The sequence below is a fragment of the Artemia franciscana genome, unplaced genomic scaffold (assembly GCF_032884065.1).
Source record: "Artemia franciscana unplaced genomic scaffold, ASM3288406v1 Scaffold_289, whole genome shotgun sequence".
NCBI lineage: Eukaryota > Metazoa > Arthropoda > Branchiopoda > Anostraca > Artemiidae > Artemia > Artemia franciscana.
In genome coordinates, this window is record NW_027063627.1 from 1,298,554 (window position 1) to 1,322,147 (window position 23,594).

The 23,594-nt window shown below is 34.4% G+C and overlaps 1 protein-coding gene across 1 annotated transcript in view; it reads right to left on the reverse strand.

Moving 5' to 3' along the window:
- Positions 1 to 23,594, reverse strand: part of LOC136043045 (uncharacterized) — a 135,113-nt gene that overhangs the window by 6,022 nt on the left and 105,497 nt on the right. Inside the window, exons 5-6 of the mRNA XM_065727952.1 lie at positions 18,372 to 18,963; positions 15,386 to 15,521 (exon numbers count right to left, since the gene is read on the reverse strand). Of these exons, the coding sequence (XP_065584024.1) occupies positions 15,386 to 15,521; positions 18,372 to 18,963 (728 nt within the window). The remainder of the gene's footprint in view (positions 1 to 15,385; positions 15,522 to 18,371; positions 18,964 to 23,594) is intronic.

A 23,594-nucleotide genomic window follows, 5' to 3' on the forward strand; every position in this document is an offset into this window, starting at 1 on the left:
GAAAACCTTACAAAAAGGAGCGGCAAAACACTTTAGCCTACAAGCGTCAAAGTTATAAATCCGACCATTGGTGAAACAAAATCTTGAGCTGGTGAGCTTTCAGCAATTAATATAATTATATATCAAATAGTCAGTTTAATTTTTTTAGTTCTTGTCAAAACTGTTAATTTATTTTGGAATTAAAATTATTTTGAAATAAGGAATTTTGAAAAACTTGAAACTTTGGCAATCAAAAACGAAAAGAAATTAATGAATTTTTTTTCTTGAAAAACAAGTTCTCTATGAAAAGTAAAGGTCATATTAAATTTAAAATCAGAAGAAATAAAAACCTACAATAACTCTTACCCAAAATGAACAGAAACTAAATAAACAATCATAGCAGAAAGACATAAAACTGGTATTAATATAAATGAATAAATAATTCATAAAACGAGTAAAGCTTAAATTGAATATGTGAATCAAGCTTAAAACAAACAAAAATATTTTGCTATTAAAGTATAACTCAAACTCAAAACGAAAAGAAATTCGATAACAATCATAGCAAACAAACAGACAACACGTAAGCCTACTAATATAAATGAATTAATAATTCTTAAAACATGTGAACTTAAATTCAACATGAAAATCAAGCTCGGAAGGAACGAAAATCTCTACAAACAAGATTTTGGGCTTTGCCTCCTTCTAACTGTAAAAATCTAAAACCTACTGTGTCATTGACGCTTTACTGAAAACGAATCATATTACAAATATTTTTCTTTTGTGCTTATTAAAACATTGAAAACAAACAAAAAAATTGCAGTGAGTGAAGAAGACAAAACCCAAACTCTTGTTTGTAGAGATTTTTGTTTGTTTCAAGCTTGATTTGCGTTATGTTTCACGCGTTTTAAGATTTATTTACTCATTTATATTAGTACGTATTGTGTGTTTGTTTGCTATGATTGTTCATTCGTTTTGGGTTTCATTTATACTTCAGTAGCAAAATTTTTTTGTTCGTTATAAGCTTGATTCGCAGATTCAACTTAATTTTTACTTGTTTTAATACTGATTTATTCATTTGTATTAGTACCTGCTCTATGTTTTTTTCTATGATTGCTCATTTAATTTCTGTTCGGCTTGGATTTCAATTATTCTTTAATTGTAATTTCTGGTCGTTTTGAGTTTTAGTTATTGTAGGTCTCTATTTTTTTCTGATCTTAAGTTTAATACGGCCTTTACTTTCCTTTAAAACTTCTTTCTCGAGAAGTTTTTTTTAAATTAATTCTTTGGAGATAATTTATACAATATTTTGGTAAATTAAAATCCCACTGTAAAATATTGTTGCTACTTGTGTTAAAATTTAAACCTGCCAACAAAACATTCCACTTTCTTTCAACTACCCCCAGCTGACCCTTAGGTTTCGACGATGTTTTTCATGTGACCCATACAATTGTTTTTGAGCCGGGACCGTTGGGATAACTTTGTACTATCTAAGTAGTAGCTCAAGCTCATCTTCGAAGGACAAGAAAGTAAGCTGCATTGACGGTTTATTTTTAAATTAGTACTTTTGATCCCAAAAAGAAGTAAAACAGAAATATACGGACTATGAGGATGTTCTAACCTTTTTCTAAAGTATCATCGCACCATTATTCCGTATTTTGTCCCTACTTTTCCAACTACTCGTTGTTTTTCTGTGATTACCATGTTTAACCAAATCCAGCTATCACGACTGTCTAGTGTGGTGAGAAACAGTAACTTATTAAGAAAATATTGGAGGGATATTGAACTAAGTCAATACCTACCGTGTGCTTACAACATGTCGAAAGAGCGTATCAGCAATATCTCAAGAATAGCTTAAAGGATCAAGTTGAAACTATCAGGAGATGTTGATGGGGATGCTGAACTAACCAGAAGACACTATGTGCATGCTACTACTACTATCACTGCCACTACTACTGTTACAGCTACTACTACTACCGCAACTACTGCTACTACTACTAGAAACTACTTCTACTATTACCACTACTAGTACAATTAACACTACTACTGTTACTTCTGCAACTAAGGCAATGGGTATTAAGGAAACTTTGAGGGCACACTGAGTGGGATTTTGGACTAACCAAAATACTGCAAATACTGCTATTGGCTTAGTAAAATTGCTCATGGAGAAAATGTACTCACCCGCACCCATCTTTTTTTGGAAAAATAAGAAATTTTAGGATTACATCAAGCATGTTTAATGCATTCAATTTTAATGTATGCCTCAAGCATGTTGAATTTTATTTGCAGTTTTCATCAATTTAATACCCCTTTCTGGGGAATTGAGCATCTTTTTTTTAAAATTATACCAATTCTATATTTCAGAGAAATTTCGAGAAGCAGCTATAATAGATATTGCGAATTCAATATAATCGATTCTGTTGTTGTATATATTGCATTCAAAACTTACATTTCTAGAGTTTAATTTTTATTTACAAGGGTTAGTCTTTACTTTAAGTTTGTTACTACGATCTGTTTGAACTAAATCTCTCTTATGCGTGAAAGAGGCTACCACTCCGTCCCAAAACACTTTTTTTATATTTAAGTTTAATGTTTGTGTAAGAATACGTCAAGAATGATAATCACCTCCAAAAAAGTGTACCAATCAAATATTTCTCAGGAAGGGGGATATCAAAAGTGATTTTTAGAGTTTAAAATTTCGCGGTTTTCAAAAAAAATCTTTAAAACAGATCCTCTTTTATAAAGATATATCCCTGATGGACGCAAGCAAGGAGGCCAAAAGAACAATGTCCCTTCGGGAAACAAGAAAACATTAAAAAACACAAAATATAGGAACAAAACAAATATTTCCATTTAAACCTTGTTAAAAACAATGATGCTTGCATCAGTTAACCTCCCTCTTGAAAATTATAGGTTGCCCTCCTTATTTCCCACTTATTCCCATTTAGTACTGTTAAGGACATGAAAGTAATATTTTGTATCGGGTTTAAAATATTTTGTGCATTAACGGGAGCTACCACATGGCACCCATTCCACCCCCGCCCTTATTTCTACATTAATCTGAGTGTCAGTGAAATTAAACAAATGCTTCCACTCTTTGAGTCTTCAAGCCCAAATTTTCCCATTTCACTCAACTATCATAAGGATCTCATCCATCTCTTCTATAAAGGGTTTTGTGCATTATAATGCACTCCAAAAAGTTTTATATAGCCTTAACAGGACTTGCACAGGGGCCATGAGGGCCCACACATCCTCAATCTTTAACTTATCCAATCAGTTGGACATTTCTTCTTCAAATTATTAAATACTATTTGTTTTACCTTTTATTATTGGACTCCCCCTGAAAAAAAATCATGTGTATTAGGCTGAGCTTCAAGTGACTCAAGTCTGCTTAATGAACCTTTAAGATAATTGTTAGAGTTAGGGCGGTTTTCAAGAGTGATCGCGGTTGTATTATTAACCGTTTATTTCTCACAGAGTACTTGTTTCCTTAGGAGTAAATGTACCACCTTGCACAATTGTTGCTTCTGAAACTAGGAGAATCAATACATAACGTTTTGTTAGTTTTAAATCGACTGGCAGTCTCGAAATTTCAATTGATAGTTTTTTCTCCCTCTTTGGGGCATGCTTTTTGTCCCAAAAAATAGAAGAAATTCTGCATTGCTGTGACACAATCACTTTTGCTCATTAAAAATTGCACTAAGCCTTTGATTTCCGCTCGAATGAGCGTTTTCCCAAAAAGAAATTAACAACAAACAGAAAAAAAACAGCTTTGCCACCATCGGGGTATGCGGAACTATGGGATGGATTACTGTCAACCCCTCATTGCACCTCCTAACTAAAGGGCCACCAAACGGAGGTCAACACCGACGTTTTGGACATTAAAAGTTTAGTGCCGTCACACTTACTTACTTACTGCTATTATTCTCCTTGAAAAAAAATACAAAATTTCGCATTTTTTACATAGGGGCTTTAATCCTCTGATTTTGGGTTATCTTATGTGACAGACATCCGATCACTGTTTTTAGACAACCATTTTGTTCAAAATAGTTGAACGGCTCAGAAAAAATTTCTGGGGATGATATGAACCTAACAGTCCATGGGTATGGGCTGTAAATTGCACAAGTTGCCCATTGTAAGAACCTAGGTCTTATAATGAAAAACGGGGTGTCTTTAATCCTGGGTGTCTGATTAACTCGAAGCTTTCATAGATCATCCCTTGGGCCTAGAGAATCATATATCTTGTCAAAAATGCAGGGGGGGGTATTATGGTGCCTGGAAGTACGCCAATAGGCTTTTTATGGCCTAAATTTTGTTTTGAGGGAGCTTCTTGACCGTTTGCTGTGCCAAGATTTCCAAAGTTTCTCAAGAGTATGCTTTTGAAACAACAGGCATAAATGAGTAAATCAAATGACGCATCTGGTTTTTTCCAGTTACTTGTAATATCTCATATATGACTTAAAGGATTGATGCTGAAACTTTGAGGGAGTAGTGGAGAAGGATTGTGATCAGATTGATTTATAGGTTTGACTTGGAAGGTAGAGGTAAATGAAAAGACACTATGTGCATCCAGGTCATCGAAATATCATGTCTGCAGTATCCTGGAAACGATTTGGGGATTGAAAATTCAGGTACTGTGGGACAAAGGAAGTGAAGAAGGATGAGATCAGGGAAATTCCAATTCCATGTAGTGAGAAGAGGCTAAAATGTTTTATCTCCATTCAGACAAAATTAATGTTTTTGCATTATAAGCTCCTGTGATACTTACAATTTTTTTACGGTGAGGCATCGAGATTAATTAAAATATACAATGTGGTGCTAGGTTATCAAGATAACGTATAAAAAACACAGGAACTGCTGAGGGAAGTTGAAAATTTCAGGGAATGTTGAGCAGGGTGGGGCAAGGGGGTGTTGACTTGCGACTTATAGAGAAAGGGTAGAGCTAACTCCGAATATGCTATGTTTATTCAGGTTATCACTATGTCCTATCTGTAATATCTAAGGAACAGAAATGGATGACTAAAATTGGACTGTAAAAGCTCTTGTGCCCTTTGAAGAGTCGAAAGCGGTTGAAGGTATATATAGGTCAGATCTATCCTTCGGAAGAACAAATTTCTATTAAAAATTATTGGCAATCAAGACCATAATTTCAATGGCAATCAGATACTCCTTCAAATATTTATTTGATTATATGTTTTGGTTCTTTAGTAGGCTAAATGCGCCAATTCTTAGTAACGTATTGTGATTATTTTTTTTTTATAATTAAGCTGAAAAAATTATTTTGTAAAATGACACAAATTAAATTGAATTTTAAAGACGGGGCAACCGAAATCCTGAGCGTAATTTTTACTCTAGCCCGTAGTAGTCGTGAAGAGACGGTAGCTCTTTATTCAGATAGAATAAATCAAATAGGATAAATAATAGATGGGAAAACCGGATAGGGGATAAATACGGTTCTATCCTGTGGTATCGCAGTGGGATTGACCTATGTATGACAATGCAAAATCTGGAGAATTTGAGTTGCAAAAATTCCCCTCACGGACAGGAATTTAATACAAAGGACGAGATTATATGTGAGTCTCTCCACATACAATAATTCAAACAAGAAAAAGATAAAGCACAAGAAATATACCATTATATTTCCTATTTAGTGTCATTTTTAAACATAGTAATAACTGCAACTAAATCTCAAAACCTCTTCAAGAGAGTCAAATATGGCCCTAAGCAGTTATTAATTGAAAACGTTCTTTCTATTTATTAAAGAAATGTTTTATTATGTGTAACATAACATTTTAATTTAATTTTTTTTTGCAGTTACATAACAAATTTTATATCAGTTGAAAATTTTCAGAATTAAATGCCAAAAATCCCAAAATATAGGAAAAGCTGAATTATTTATTTCATTTCTTAAGGATAAATTGAAACGAATTGAATTAATTAATCTTCAATATCTCATAGAACTGAAGAGCATTGTAAACGAAGAGAAGCCAAAATCTTCGTTGCTTGAAATGAAACTCATTGAAATGAAACCACGTCACACAGAGTACAGTATTGCCAAGTAAAGCTGAAGAATTCCAAAGGAATATTTAATTAATATTTATTTTAATGTATTGAAATGCTATTAAATTTTTCAAGGGAATATGTGCTCATCCTTTAAAGAAGATAGTTAAAAAATTACTTTTTCTACAAAAGAAATTTTTCAAAGAAAATTAAAGAGCTACAACGACGAGCAGAAATAAAATCAAGTAATATTCACAGGGTAAAGTACAATAAATCATCATCAATAAAAATCAAACAATGCCTTCTACAGCTCATAATATAATTTACAGTTACTGGCAACAATCCTATTTCTTGCTATGTGGTTTTATTTCTAACATAAAAAATTATCATCTTAAAAAATATAAGTAAAAAAAAACAATTGGTTGCACATTGAAAGTTAACTACTTGAGACCAGGAGTTCGAGCGTTGTGCGGGCCCTGACACTTGGCACGCAGCAGGGTTGTATATATTTGACTCCCACTGTCGCTTGTCTTCTAACTCAAGATAATGTGATCTTCTTCTAGATATCATTGCATCATCATAGGTTTGATGCAACCACCAGCCATGCATCGACAAAAATATCCATTCTTCCTTAAGTTGTAACCTATTTAGATCGTTTTTGAGATCGCAAATATAAGTATGTTAGCTTTCAGAAAATAACTATATAGCTGATTTCAAGAAAAAATAAACAAATACATGCACAATTATAAGGAATACACGTTTTCCTAATAAAAACAAAGCCTCCAATATTGACATTAGGGGGTTTCTTTGGGAGTGTTAAATGCATCCACTCACACTGCATTATGTATCATCGATCATTTTCAGGTATCAGGTGAACTTTTAAAATAAGCTGCATATCAACACAAAGAGATACCACGTACCAAGCAAAGCTCGGGCCATGGCAATCGGCACGGGTCACGCTTGTATAGATATGAATCTTACTATAGCTAGTTTTCTAACTGCGGATAATGTGAACTTCTTCTTGATGTCATGGCGTCACCATAGATTTGATGCAACCACCCTGAGGCCAAAAATGTCAGTATGGAAGTTTTTAGAAGAAAAACTATGTGGCCGATTTTGAGGATAAATAAACAAATATGTGCAAAATCACAGCTTGCATAGTTAGTAAAAAGGCATTTAATATTAACAAAATAGGTTTCATAAGAGTGTTCAATGCTTCCTTCCTTACAGTATTATATGTTAGTCATTCATATTCAGGTGGTAGCAGATCATTTAAGCTGCGTTTTCGTTTAACATGACAAGATGCCACGTACTAAATACCGTGATTGAAAACAGGTGTACGGAGATCGACCCATCTTTTGTGATTTATGTATTGTCATCGTCAATATCGGTCGAAGTTGAAATTAATATCATGGTATTTTACATCCAAGTTCCTTTTTACTGGAATCGAGCGTAATTCAAGAAGCGTAAACTTCTTCTCCAGATTTTCCCCCTGTAAATATATTTGGCTTAATTAGGTTATTGCATAATTCAGTAACAATCAGGCGTGTTCCATTACACGTACATTCTTAAATGTATAAGTTACGCATAAGCTTAACTATTATATTTTCTTTATTTTTTAGTCATGGGATAGCGAAGCTGCAATTTCAGTGGATTTGAGGAATTCTTGAGTGAATTCAACTCTTCCTTCCTGTTTATTCTTCATAGAATCATAACTTTTACAAAATTTGTTGTCTCCTAAGAGACGGTTGACCGTTTTTTTATTTCCTTACAGCTTTGTTCAGCGAAGCTAAAATGTCCCGTTCCTTCATTCCATCGTCATTCTGATTTGCATAGTAATCTTTAAATACTTCTTCAATTGAATTATCGCAAGAAATAGCTTCAGGTAATTTGATTTTATTGAAGTCACTTTTGGGATGGTTCCCAAGTCCCCGGTACAGGATGCACTTTGCCAATGCTTCCTGTTCGGGATCGAAATGTATATATTTTTCTAAGCAAAATTGTTTAAAATACATCCAGTGATGACTTTTTTTTATTGACAAATATAGTGTTTTACTGCTATTGCTTCGGAGTTGAAGAGGTAAGCACTGACGGAAATCACCTCCAGCAAGTAAAATATTTCCTTCAAATGTCAAGGTTGAATTTGAAGTAGACCGCATCCATATTTTATAAACCATACTTGGGTAACACCGGTACTTTATCAATTAAGAAAACCTCCACTTCAGCTAATTCTATAGTTTTGTTTGAACCAGGGTTTACGCTGGCAATTGCACCCGAGGAAGGCTAAACGTTCAAGCCATATGTCTTGTGTTGTTTATCCACGAAGCAATAGAGTTGACGTGATCCCAGTAAAACGTAATATATTTTACTTTGCAATTTTTGTCACACGGAATACAATACACGATTTTATAAATATAGATTTTGCTGATACCACCTGGCTCACCTATGGAAAAACTTTTTTCCTACATTGTTAGAATAATTAGCAGCTTGTAAAATATTGTCCGCAATTCCAACCTGTTTTTTCATTGATTTTTTTTTCATGCGCTTTGCTTTAGCTGCTTGGATTGTTTTATCATGGTTGGTCATCCAAGTTGTTCATTTTTATCAATTGTGAATTTACATTTTTTGGGTCGTCCTCTAGGTCACATTATTGTTTTAGGTGGTTGGACAAATTTATTTCGTTCCCGAAAGACTAATCATTTTCCGCAATTGTAAAATTGCTTTTTTTGGATCTACCTCTCGGCATATTTTTAAAATACTTATGATGCTGGGTAGAACTATGTTCTTAAATTGACTTATGAACTATTCAATATATCAACTAGTTTTACATTATGCATGACATTGTTGAAATATTATGATGTGATATTTAATATGTTATTTATAATATGATTTTTAAAATGACGTTATTTATGACTGTAACATGTATGCAGCCTTTTGCATTTGTGCATGACGTCATTACAATACTATCATGCATATTTTGGTTGTTGTTCTTTTAACGTATATATGTATATGACGTAATTTACACGAAAAATTTGCATCATTTAAACATAAATACGTTCTGAGACCATACTGGCTATGCATGACGTATGACAGAAAAACTATTCTATCTAGTTTTGATTCAGTTTCCATGTGCACTTCATACGATGTCCATAAATGTGAACAGGCCTGACAAAGATAATTAGAGGAAAATTCTGCTTGGAAATTGACACAATAATGACGCTGTACGTCTTTGCAACAAGTTTTCCTTATATTTTATGTTTCAAGAAAAATATTTCCTTCAGGTCAAGGGTCTACCCATGGGCACTGTTTTGTCTCCTTTTTTGTCAAATTTTTACATGGATTTAATAGAACAATCAGCTTTGAACACTTTCCCCTTAAAACACTCTCTCTGGTTTCACTTCGTTGATGATATTCTTGCTGTTTGGGAACATGGTCAAGACCCTTTAAAAGATTTTTTGGCACATTTGAACTTTTTGATTCGAATCTTCAATTCACAATAGAACTGGAAGATTCAGGAATACTCCCTTTCTTGGATGTTTTAATTATAAAAAATATTCCTAGCATTGAATTTTCTATATATAGAAAGCCGACCCATAATGATCGTTATCTATATTTCTAGTCAAATCACCCTCCTTATGTAAAAAGAGGGGTAGTAATTTCATTAGTTGACAGGGTTCTAAAAATATGTTTACGTAATTATGTAAAATCCGAGTTAGATTACGTTAGAAATATTCGTTTCTGCAATGGCTACCCAATCAATCTCAGTGAAGACATAATAGATAGACGATTAAAAAGGGTAAAACAGGAAAATAGGGAGCCCGTCCCCCTTGATTCAGTTACCCTGACAATTGAGAAAAAAAACTTTTACTACATTACGATACGTCTCGAAACTTGCGACAAACTTGGAAAATTTTTAAAAAAAACATAATCTCTGTTTCTTTCAAATCAAAATTGAACAAAAAGCTGAATATTTTTTTCAATCGGGAAAGGATAAAACGGACCCTATTCTAGATAGTGTTGCCTACCGAGTCCCGTGTTCATATTGAAAATTTTACATTGGCAGGACCAATCAACAACTAGGGGAACGGTTGCATGAACACAAAATTTCAATAGATAAGTCCCTGAAATTTGAAAATAAAAATGACAACTGTGATTCAGCTCTGGTCCAGCATATATACGAAAATCCTGACCATTTAGTTGTTTTTGAAGAGGCAACTTTAATATCTACCGTAAAAGGCGTGCCACAATCTTTTAAAGAGGCAATTGAGATAAAAAAAACATATAAATAGAAATTTGGCTATAAATAGAGACACGGGAGATATTTCTTTAAGCCCAATTTATAACAACTTAATATTAAAAGACTCTATTAATATTTTCACCCAATCTAATTTAAGACAGCCACTCCGCATATCTGATGAAAACCGAAATTGTAGACTGGCGAGATCTGTTGCAAGGCAAAGTATACTTATTCAATATAATTGATAACTTCTCTTTAATTGATTGCAAGTTGGTTTTTGTTGTTTGATTCAGTGTCTTTTCTCCTCTCGTAGAGTTCACTTAGGAAGGTTAGATTTTGTTATTGATTTTTCTTTGTTTTTTTCCTCTTTCTTATATTTTTTTTAGCACTGAGGACGACTTGGCAGAGGTTCTTGTCAAAATATTTTCATTTTCATATTTTGCTACTGGCTGACAAAATCCTCGTTTTTCACCTATTTGATTTTTCTCTTTTCATTAATTATCTCCTTTCTTGTTTTCATCCATCATTTAAACAAAAATATGTTTCGAAAAAGAAGGCTCGAAAAACGAAGTTTACCAAACTCTAGATAGAATTTTCAGGTCAAAAATTCCCAGGGTGTCAATAATAATAAAAAAAAAAAAAAAAAAAAAAAAAAAAAAAAAATGGAGTTACTTTCAAGAAAAAATTCTACGCAATTGTTCCTTTAAAGCGAGTAGATACTGATATTCATTCCTGAAAGTCTTTATAATTTTTGGTTAAAAAAGAAAAATCATTTAAAATATTTTTTTCGCAGTAAAGTAGAAAATATGTTCTAGTCATTAGAAGGTATGGAGGGCATTAGCCCTACTCCTCATCGTAGTAATTTTTGCTTTGTTTGAGTGCGACTTGGTTATCTACTGTAACTTCTGTTTGTTTTGAATTTTAACTATTTATAGATGAAGATTTATGGCAATTTTACAATGGCAATATTATTTGACTTCATACCTACTGATCTTTGGGTTAATGTAGCTCTTTACTTTTATTTGCAAAACTCCTTTTGTGGAAAAAAACCTTTTAAATTTATTTTAGTAGGAGTAGTATTACTAGTAGTAGTTATAATATTAGGAGTAGTAGTAGTAATATCAGAAGTCACAAGAAGTTAGAGTTGCAGTTACAAGAAGCCGTAATTCTTTATAGCCGCACTTATTTCCCCAATTAGTCATAGTAGACGTCAAAATTTAGGCCCATCTTCAGTTGTCACAGTGACTGTTTCGAGTATTCACGGTCACAATAAGTTGCAGTCACAGTAGTAAATAGATGCAGATACAAGTGTCTATTGTAGTCGAAGTTACATATAGCCGCAAAAGCAGTTCCAAGTATTAAAAGTCACAGTCACAAGCAATTGGAGCGTTTATCGCATATTCTCGTAGCTGTAACGAGTCACAAACATAAGTAGTCACAGTCAGAAATTGTCAGAGTAGCAATAGTAGTAGTAGCATAAATAGTAGTTTTAGTAGTAGCACTAGCAGAAATAGTAGCAGTGCCTGTAGCAGTCCTCAAAGATATTGCTGAGACATTCCTGTTATGCCCTTTTGATAACCTGCATATATATGATGGTTTTAATTTTGTTCAACGTACACCCCGGCATCCTCTGAAAGTTTCCTTTTAATAGCATTAGCCACTCCCGGTATATTACAAATACGCCTTTTTAACAACTATATTTATACAAAAATCCCTCCCAATATGCCCTGAAAGGTTCAACTTAATTCCTCTATGCATTCCTGAGAAATTGCAAATACGTACTTACGACCAAGTTTAATGGACATACCACTTTTGATTTAGTTGAAAGTTTCCGATGATATACTCTTAAGGTTCCAAAATAACACCCTTAACTGTCACTGGGATATTGCAAGTATACACTTTTGACAATCTTGATAGACACAGAACTTTTTGGTCTGATTTTACACTCTTAACTTTCCCTGAAATAAAAATAAATACCACATTCGATGCTAAGGATTGTATCTATGATAATTTCTCAACTTGGATGTACTTCAACCCTTCAGATTTAGTTTAATAGTAGTAAAAGCAGTAGTAATAGCATCAGCCCTCAAAGTTTCAGTTTAGTACCTCAACAGCTCTTGAGATATTGTTGATACATTTTATTGACAACCAGCATCGACATAATTCCGTCTAATTCAGGTTAATACCAACTTGAACATAGTACACACGTGCATAGTGTACATAGTGCCTGTGGGTTAGTTCAAGATCCACCTTAACATGGCCTGAATTTTTGACTTAATGCACTAGAGCTTTTTTTTTATACTGCTGATACGAGCTTTTGACAATCTGCATGAACATCGTGTGTTTTATTTATTTCAACATTTCCCAAAATATTCCTGAAAACTTCACCTTAACAGTCTTAGCCTTAGTCGTAGTAGTAATAGTAGTCGCAGTAGTAGTGGAAGCAGAACTAGCAGCAGTAATAGTAGCAGCATTATGTATATAGTGCCTTTTGGTTAGTTCAACATCCTCCTTGACATGTATTGAAATCTTTAACTTAATATTTTTAGTGGTTTCTGAAAAATTGCGCATATTCACTCTTGGCATCCGGAATGTACGCAATGGGTTTGATTTAGTTCAACAAATCCCCCTAAATTTTCCCCTTCAATTTTATAATTAATATCCTTAGTCCTAGTTGTAGTAGGAGTCGTAACAGCAGTAGCAATAACAATACTGTTAGAATGAACTTAGTGTTTTTTGGTTAGTTCAAGTCCCTCCCAAAATACCCTGTAACTATATTAACTTAATGTTCTAACCGGTTCCTAATATATTGCTTATATGCCCTTTTGACATAATGCATGCAGATAGTGTGTTTTGATTTAATGCAGCATTTATATCAACATTTCCTGACAATTTCCCTTAATTCCTAGCCTTGGTAGGAGCATTCGGTTCAGGGAGGCTTTGAATAGATTGAGATGGAGGAGGACCATGCGTAGCAGTGTTGGCCTCAGGTGGCTTGGTGCTGCGGTGAGTTGTTAGTAGTAGCAGTAGTAGTGTGTACTTAGTGCATTTCGGTTAGTTCATTTCCCAGAACATACCTTGAAAGCTTCCAGTTAAGGCTGGAATCTTTTGTCGACATATGGCTGATATGAAATTTTTAACACCTATATGCAAATTTTGTGTTTTGGATTAGTTTATCACCAACTTGGACATTCCTGGAAAGCTCTAAATTACTATCCTTTGCCTCAGAACTAGTAATAACCGTAATATTAGTAGTAGCATTTGTAGTAATATCCATATAGCACCTTTATTTTTTTTTCAATATTACCCCTCAGCATACCCTGGAAGTTTGAGCTCAAAACCCTAAGCAGTTCCTCGGATATTGTTGATACCAATTGTTGATACTCAACAAGTTCTCATTATTCCCTAAAATTTTTACCTTAATACCCTTAGCTTTAGTAGTAGCAGCTGCAGTAGTGGTAGTGCTTGCACCAGCAGTAACAGTAGTCGCAGTAGTGGTAATAGTAGCTGTAGCCATAAAAGTATTAGCTGCAGTATGAAAATATTGCCTTTTGGCTAGTTAAACATCACCCAGAATATGTCCTGTGAGTTTGAACTTAACGCTTCAATTCATTCCAAGATATGGCATATGCAGCCTTTTGACAACTTTTAGGCACATAGTGTGTCTTAGTTTAATTCAAATCCCCTCAATATTCACTATATTTTTTACCCTTTATTTTTAGTTTAGGAAGTTTTCACCTTAATACCATTAATCTCAGGGGTAGCAGTAATCATAAGGAGAGTATTAGTAGTGGTACGCAAAGTGCCTTTGGTTGCATCAATATCCACCTCAACATGCCCTGATAGTTTGAACTTAATGCTTTAAGTCCTGTTGCACAGAAATTGTTGATACACTCTTTCGTCAATGTACATGCATATAGTGTGTACAAATATTCCCTTAAAACTTCAACATTACACTTAGCCTCAATAGTAGCAATATTTGTAGTAGTAATAGCATTAGTAACAGTAATACCAGTATTAGTATAAAAATATTGCTTTTTGGTTAGTTCAGCGTACCCTGTAAGTTTCAATTTAATATTCCAATCTATTCATAAGATATTGCTGATACGCCTTCTGACATCCAGCACACATATAGTGTGTTTTGATTTCATTCAAATTCCCTGTTATTTTCAACTTCATACCTTTAGTGCTAGTAGTAGCGGCCGTCGTAGCGGTAGTAGTAGCAATAATAGAATTAGCAAAAGTAGTCGCAGTAGTAGTTGTATGCACATATAGCCTTTTGTTCAATTGAATACCCCCTTATCATGCCCTGAAAGTTTCAAATTATTATTCTAAGTATTTCTTAATGTATTGGTGGTCCACCTTTTTTACAAAATGTTTGCACGTAATGTGTTTTGATTTTGTTCAATGCCTACCTTGAAGTTTTGATTCGATGTGGAAAGATGGGAAAAAACGATCTGAAAGGATCCAATGGGGAGAAAGGTGTGTGGGAGGGGGCTGGCTATCCTCCAGTAGCCTTTGAATCTTAAAAAGGTCACTGGAACTTTCATTTTCCAATCAAATGATCCCTTAAACGGCCAAAATATTAAAAGATGTAAAATAGAGACTTGAGACCCCCCCCCAAAAAAAATAGATTTAAAGAACTCAGTATTTTCAAAAAAAAACTTTACCCTTAAGCCTATTTCTTTACGAACACATTTGCTTTTCCAGTGGCTGTCTTAATAAATCATACCTTGAGATTTTTGTTTACTTGAAATATTATTGTTGTTGTATGAAATATTATGATCGCACACTTGTGAATATTGCTGTATGAAACATTATAATCATTCTATATGTTATTTTCCAATTTTATTCCAGTTACCCGACTTGTATCTCTTCAAAGTCCAAAAATTGTTTTGTTTACACTCTTAGTAATCAAATTGCTTTTTCACTGAGCTCATATTTGATAGAACCTTAACTAATATAAACTTTTATTTCATAATTTTTTTTTTACTATTATGTTCAACGTTGACAATTCTAAATCAAAAGTAAAATAAACTTTTAAAATTGGTACTGTCATGATACCATTAAAATGCTTTAGTTTCTACTTTATGGATGCTAAAATAACAATTATTATTTATGATGGAAGTTTCTTAGCTGGTCTACTACCTAAAATTTATAAGATCTACTTACTACTGGTATTTAAGCTTTTAGCACTCCATAGATGGTGCTGTGGTATATCAGAAATTCTGTGTTTTGAAAGAGCATCAAGTGACGATGTTGCTCGCATGTAACTACTGCTAATAGAGCTTGCACTATGGGTCGCTGCCTGAAAAAAAAAATAGGTAATCGCTAAAATATTATACTACCTACTTGTGAAACATTTTTAAATTGTAAAATTCTGGTTGATTTGAACACTTCGTGCAAATAAGTTTGTAATTCCATCAATATGCTGAAAAAATTTTCACTGTTCAGCCAATCGGAACAAAAATACTAATAACAAACAAATAGCATAAAATAAGGCCTGAAATGAAACTGATTTCAAATAAAAAATTAAACTTAAAATTAATGCTATAAATGTATGTAGAAAAATGGATAGAAGGAGTTATTTTACCCTTTAAAAAGGCTATCAGGTATAGATACCTGATTTAATTCAGGTAACTTTCCTGATTTAATTAGCAATATTCAAATTAGCCAATATATTTTCAATATTCAAATTAGCCATTGCCAATATATTTTCATATAAAAACAAACAAAAACATTAAGAGATTTAAAAAGGGATCATTTTACTCACGGTTCAAAAGTAGAGCCATCTGTAATTACAATCTATTTCTGTTAGAGATGTCAGTTAAATTGATTAAAAAGAAAAAGTTTTTCTAAGGAAACAAAAAGCTGATTTCAAACTTAAACTGAAAACAAATCGTTGCTTCTCTGATTACGCGACATATATATACAAAGTTAGCTTTAACTCTTGATGTTTTCCAATATGTATAGAATCCTAGAAACTAGCAAATGATAGAAAAGACGCGAGTTCTTCCAAAAGAAAACTTTTTTTTAATTAGTTTTTGCTCTTATTTCTTGTAAAATCATACAGCAAAGCAAAAAAAAGATCTTCCTTTAGTCTTTATAAGGCACTAAACAAGTAAATTTTTTTCTTTTGTTAAAATTAAATAAAAACAAGTTTTTCAATTGAAAGTATGGAGTAACAATAAAACTTAAAACGAACAGAAATTATTACATATATGAGGAGGAGTACCCACTCCTCAATACATCGCTCCTTACGCTAGAGTTCAATTTTTGTCCCAATCCTTTATGAATGACTCCTGAATCACAAGAGCCGTTTAATTAGAGTAAATAACTCTTCTAAAAAATACTAAAAACAGAAATTACTAGTATGTGGAATGAGAAATGAACTCTCCGAAACAAGAATGATCGGGAAAGCAAGGATAGAATCAAATAACTCAAGCGCTAAATTTAGAAGAAAAATCACCAGGTAATTAAAGACGTGATAACTGAGAAATGTCAGCGGTGCGAAGATGTCTTCCCAAGGGATAACTCACATCTCATGTTAAAATGTGCTAAGGAAGTAACAAAAATACAAAATTACAACTTGTACTGGAATCCTAGACCGTTGGAATTACATCTTCAGGGAAAGATTAATTTCAAAGTAAACCCAAACCCTGACTCCTTCAGAATTTTCCAGCACAATGAAATTAGATACGATATCCACCACCCCTAATGTCAGAGGCAGAAGCTACCCAAAAATCCATTAAGCCCAATAAAGCACCCGGAACAGACAGCATAAAAGCAGAATCGCTCAAAGTAGAATATGATTTTGTCTTCAATTTACGCCATAGAATAGTAACAACTATGTGGGGAACAAAATTGTGTCCCCAGTCCTGACCAATATCTGTCATACTTCCCTTGCACAACAAGCGATCCAAAAGTAATTTTTAAAACTGCTAAAATATTCACAAAAGAATTCCTAGATCAATTAATAAATATTACAAGATATGTGGTGCCTGAGCATCAATTGCAACTTGATAATTGCAACTTGAGGAAGAGGTATACAAACAGTTCTTCGACTTCAATCAGCTTTCCAACCTGATCTCGTGACTCATCTCTAATGACAGGGGGGTAGTCTTAGGAGAATACGTCTTAGACCTCTTCACTTATGCTAATGATATCAAACGTCAGAACGGAAAAATAGAGGAGTTCTAAGTGAGTGCAAACAATATCGACAACGTAGATAGATTCTTTGGAATACAGATAAATGCCACCAAGACATAAAAAACGATCAAAGTGGCACGGCCCTCAGAGCAAGGTCTGCCTCTATTGAAGTCAATATGCAAGGTGATAAAATAAAGTAGGTCGATCAGTTCATTTACCTGGGAAGAATGCTCTCATCCTTAAATGACTCATACAGAATATCAAACGACATCCGACTCTCATCTCCATATGCTTGAAGTCTCTCCCTCTATTTTTAAATATGGAAAACATGTCTTTAAAACTAAAGATAAGACTTTACCGCACTTTAGTGATTCTGGTTGCAACGTTTGGAGTGGAGACATGGACTCCAAAAGCAAATAAATAGCACAGACAGGTGGCTTTCAAAACCAAACCACTCTCTATTCTTGCTGGCATTACTTACGCGGATCCCTTTCCAAAGTTGCGGCTGTTTTCCTTTCTAAACTATTCTCTAACTATCTTGCAGGTCATCATAATCTAACAGCTTCGATTGTTAGGACACATCGAGCGTATATTTCTAGTTCAACTGTCAAAAATAGACTTTGAAGGACAAGTTAATACCACTCGCCCAATATGACCACTTTCAACCACCCCTTCCAGGTGCTACTAAGGACATGAAAAAATGCATATTTGGTTGGTGGAATTAAAATCATGTGAAATATCTATAAAATCATGGGCTAACTTTACATAACCTTCTTTTAGAAAACGATTTTAAAGTGATTAAAACTCCCTTAGGGTAAAGAAAAATCAATATAGCGTTACCCTAATCAATTAAAAAGAAATAATATTATTAAACTCTGATTAGAAGTTTATTAAATAAAACAACTGAAATAACTATGTATACCCTTGTATTAAAATTAAGATCTATTTGCTTTCTCTTACTGTTCTTTTTTTTGGTGAAACACAATTTTAAGTTATAACGTAGACGTACCTGGCTCGCAACATTAAGAAAAGCAGACACTATACTTTTTCTTCCACCACTAGATGGTGACAGTCTTGGGTACAAACAGCTGTATTCAGTCTTTGGCTCCATATTTAGCTTCCCCTCCTCAAGCTTTTTCCCTCTAAATTGAAAGCCTTTTCTAATATCACTTGAGATCGTTGAAGAGCTTTTCATGGAGTTTAAAGAAGTCCCAACATCTACGATGACACTTGAAGATCCTCTATAAACACTTGACTGTGAGCTATTTTTTTCCTGCACTTCCTTGATAGGATTGAAACATTTCTCATTCTTTTGCTGATTTCGCGAAGAAAGTAGCAGTATTGTGTCATCTAAAGATATAGAACCTCGCTGCATACTGCTGCGCCGCCTTTCTCTTGCGCTTAATTGAGAGCTTCCATTGGTCCATCCTGGAGGAGGGCTGGCAGGAAGAGATTCGTCAGACTCAGGAATTGGAGACGGCATTGAAGGAGTTGGTAAAGAAAATCCGTTCATTGCTGAAACATCAAGCGAGAAAGATTCTTTCGTCTTATGAATTGCGGGAAATATGCTTCCTTCTTCTACTTCTTCATCTTTTTGTTTGCTAAAAGAAGGAAAACATATACTTGGTTTAGCAATAGCATGTAAACTTTTTCCTTATTCATTTTTGGGGAGAAGAAACTGTTTTTAGCCTCGGCAAGAGTGAAGCAATATTATTGCGCTCGGCAGACGATTCAACGACGATTAGGCACTTTCATCATTTATTTTTATACTCGTGTTCTTGTTCCTAGTTCTTATGTTGAAAATAATAATAATTATTGAGTGGATAGTTAATCTTCTCATTTGATCTACCCTGTCTTAAGTATTTCTAGGTTGTTTATAAGCCTTGGCTTGTTCCAGATAGGATTACTGAATTTAGGTATGTATTAAGGAGAGATGAGGAGAAAATTTGAAAATGAAATAAACCGTTTTCAAGTTTTAGGAAATAAAATAGCGAAGAATGAAAATTTTTTGACAATCAGAAAGTGGAGAAAGATTTATTTCATAAGCAGCGGTTACAGATACTAAAAGGATTGAAAAAAATAATGCCTCGGTTACTGATAACGTGGTAAATAACTTTTGAATTATGGCAGTTGCGAAGTTTCACATAAATTACTGTGCGTGCGATGACATTGTGGATTTATCTTCGCTTGCCAACACAGGGTCAGGAGGTTCCATTCTGGCTAGCTCACGGCTGATGCATGGACCTTTCTAACAGCCTGTGGTAACAAACAGTAAGTAGAGAGCAGACTGGGCTAGTAGAAGCCGAAACTCAAAAGAAACTCTTATTTTTTTTATTACAATGCATACATCAAAAGAATTATTTTTATTTGATGATTCCAAATTTACAAAATTTCCCAAGTTTAAACTAGCCTATCATAAGCTATAAGCCTTAGAAATTTGTCTTGATTTCCAAAAATGGAAAAATACCGCCAAGAGAGCAACTGCTTTTGATGAAAATGAGATAGTCAACTTAAGTACATCAGTGAAACCTAGTGTGGTCTTATTGAGTCGACAGCCCTAAAAATTCGGGAGACTCATTTGAATAGAAATTAAAAGTTTTAGTGCCATTTCAAGCAGCGAAAATGTTTATGCCACAGCAAAGTGGCATTTTTTTCAATACAAATCGGGCATTATAAACGAATTTCATAGGAAGTTGGGGGGTGGGGGCAAGTTTTATCAGGAACTTTATTTTTTATTGAGATATACATATAGATGTTGGGTTTTATTTTTATTTTGACATATTAAACCGTTCGTGGTAACATACAATTAGTCAGGAGCGACTATTGGAAATAGAAACTAGACCTTAAAAAAAGAGTTTTGTTAGCAATATATACATTAGAGGCATCTAAGTTTTACAATGACTTCAAACACGCAAGATTAATTAAGTTTGAAGGTACACAAAAAATGATACAAGTCTTATTTGGACCCCAGGCCCTAATTATCATATAAATGCCTTTTTTGCTATTTCTCTTGTTACGTTAAATTATATTCCTCTTTTGGACGCTCTGTTTCACCCCCTCCCCTTTAGTCTGAAATACAGCGTAATCTTTTGGCACTTGGGACTCAGCTGTCAATGAGCAACCACTGGACAAAAATTATTTTCAACGACTACAGCTAGATAGTGACTGAGGTAAAAAGAAAGGGTTAAGTCATTCCTTGGGGGCAAACAAGTGGTCATACACTACACCCTTGGCACTTAAGATTGGCTGGTCAGCCCGAGGCTAAGGTGATTATGTTAGTTAGTTTTTATTGTGAATTGGAGGTGAAAATGGTAAGCATCTTCTACTTATACTTTTGACTTCTTTTCGACTAGCCTAGGTAGCGTCTAGAGAGAGAGCGAGAGTTTCGGCATAGGAGAGAACGTTATATATTATGCCGGATGTCTTTCCTGATGGAAAGTAAGACTTTCCATCCGGAAAGAAATCTTTCGATTAGGAATGCCTGATAAAATTTGTGCATTATTTCGATAGGAAGGTGGGATAGGCCTGTCCTTTTTGGCGTAATATACCTAAGTGGATATTACATTTGGAGTGACCAGTATCTGGTGGGGATACATGGTTTGTGTTGTAAGGCCATGTTTCCTGTGTGATTTCAAGTTCAGCTAAATCATCAGTAGAATATTTGCGTGTTTTTCAGTTTGTTTTCTCCCTCCTCCCTAATGGCAACTGTTATTTCGCTTTACAGTGACTGTTTCGCCTTTAGACAAATTGTTTGTAGATAATTAAATTATTATTCGACAATTAAGTGTCAATATTCCCGGTTTTTTAAGATCTTATCAAATGTTATATATTTTTTTTATCATTTTGATATTGGTATTATCGTAATATCATATTGTCTGTCGCTGAAATTCGTAATAGTATTTGTATATCTTCATTGTTGCGGTGTGGCAATTACTGTGTTCGTCGCGATTGATTCAGTAGTTAAGTGACATTACCAACGAATATTGTTCTTGCTTTAGTATTCAGTTGAGATGTTAATGATATTTCTTAGAAAAGATATGCCATTTGAACATAAAAAATGTCCAACTTCCAGACTCACAGAAACCAACTGGCTCTAAAGGAATTAAATTGCACTCCAGCCACAGTATGAAAATCTAACGTCGGAAAGTTTATACGAAAAATACAAAAAAAAAGACAGGCAGAAAAAAAGGCTTGAAAAGCCCATAAGGAAGTAGAGGGAGAAAAAAAGAGACAAAGACAGGAAAGAAAGGGAAGGAAAGAGGAGGCTGAAGAAAGAGCAAGAGAGGGGGAGGAAAGGGCTAGAGAAGCCCATAAAGAAGCAGATGAAAGAGAAAGAAAGGCTCACATGGAAGGTTTTGAGACAGACCACCCAGAATTGTAAATCCATGAACGGTCTAATTAAAGCTAGCTGGGAAATCCTGGAGTGTGATACTTTATCACAAGGAAATTTTTTGCCATCGGATGGCCAGAATAGTTTCTCTAGATATCGGCTTCAAAAGAAGAAGAGGCACGGAAAAATAAATTCTAAGACAGAAAACGTGTGACTTCGTTGACTAGGAGGGTATGCGCAGCAACCCATAAGCCAAAATGGAAGGCGAAGCCCTTTTTCCTAAATACGAAATACTTAATATTCCAGTTGGGAATGCTAATAATCCGATAAAAATGTGATTCTTCAAAGAATTTTACTAAACATTGTCACAATAGAGGGGATAAAGTGACCTATAAACAACAACTTGGACCATGTCCAACAAGAACGGAAATATTGAGGAGTTTGCAATATCATACCAAATACAAGGAAAATTGAACGGAAAATTAGCAAAAAATGGTAATTGACTCAGGTAGTAAACAAACTAATGTGCAAACTGGCCAAATTAATAAGATAGGACATCAACCATGGGGATACGGTTACAACTGTATGTTATTATGAACATAAACACCCACGCTTTCCAGCTTCAGTTAGAATAGAAACCGCAATGAAAGATGGAACGATCTCAAGAAAAACTGTAAAAGCGGGCCTAGTTCCTTCTCTTGCATTGATTGTTCTAGTAGGAGGGGAGATATCAGAGGCACAGGTGATTACTTCTATAACGGTGAGGGAGGGCGTGGCATTCCGTAAAAATTTGAGGAGAGGGAAATAGTGAGGTCAACCTGTCAAAGGGAAGATACGAAAGTAACTTCGGTAACGATGGGAAAAAGCTTGCCATTCCATAGGAAAGTCGGGGACGTGGGATTTCTATACAAGATCAGCTTGTATAGAAAATGATGCACTTAAAATTATTTTTTTGGGAAATATTTTAGAAAATAGCATACTTCAAAACACATATACCAAATATGAGGTGCTGACAAGCAGGCACCAAGATGAGGCACTCGGTGTTCCAGAGATGAATAAAATCGAATTAATTGTACTTGCATTTTCTTGTAAAGTCCGAGACATTTTAATGCAATGTGTCACAGCCCTTGACGCTTGGGATTTGTTGGTTTCCTTGAGCTATACATCCATCGCGTATTGCCGAGCTGAGGCTATGGTGATTTTTTTTAGTTAGTTCTTGTTGCGAATTGGGACCAAAAATAGCCTGCTTTTTTCTACTTTTACATTTGACTTCTTTTCAACTAGCCTAGGTAGACTTTGTAGAGAGGGACGCGGGTTCGAATCCCAGTGTACCCAATTCTTCAGTTTGGGACGGGGGTCAGTGGCGTGAAGCCAGAGTCGACCCAGCTCTAAATGGGTACCTGGAGAAATCTGGGGAAGGTAAACAGGAAGGGTGTGTGAAAGCACAGGATGGCTGGCCCTCAACCCCCCATTGTACTTCCTGGATGAAGGGCTAAGAAACGGAGATCAGCACTGCCGGTACGGACTGTAAAGTCTAAATGCCGTATCCTTTACCTTTATTTTTACCTTTTTTTGTAGAGAGGAGAGAGAGGGCTGTATCCATGATTTTTTTTTTGTATCACGTATATTTCTGGCATAGGAGTACAAATAAACCTTATAAAGCTTGCTCTTTTATAATAAAAGAGGGAATACCAACGAAATGGCTAATGATTGCAATGAAAATTGCATCGATAGTTTAAGTAAATTAGAGAAATCTAATGTTTCAAACTTCTATCTGCCAAAATTTGAAAATTTTTATTTTATTCTTTTTCATAAGGGTGCAAGTCCCAGTTTAATTGCTTTTTATGTTAATTTTCTTCAGGTGTGACTGCATAGGAACAGTGGTCTTAGACATACATCGAA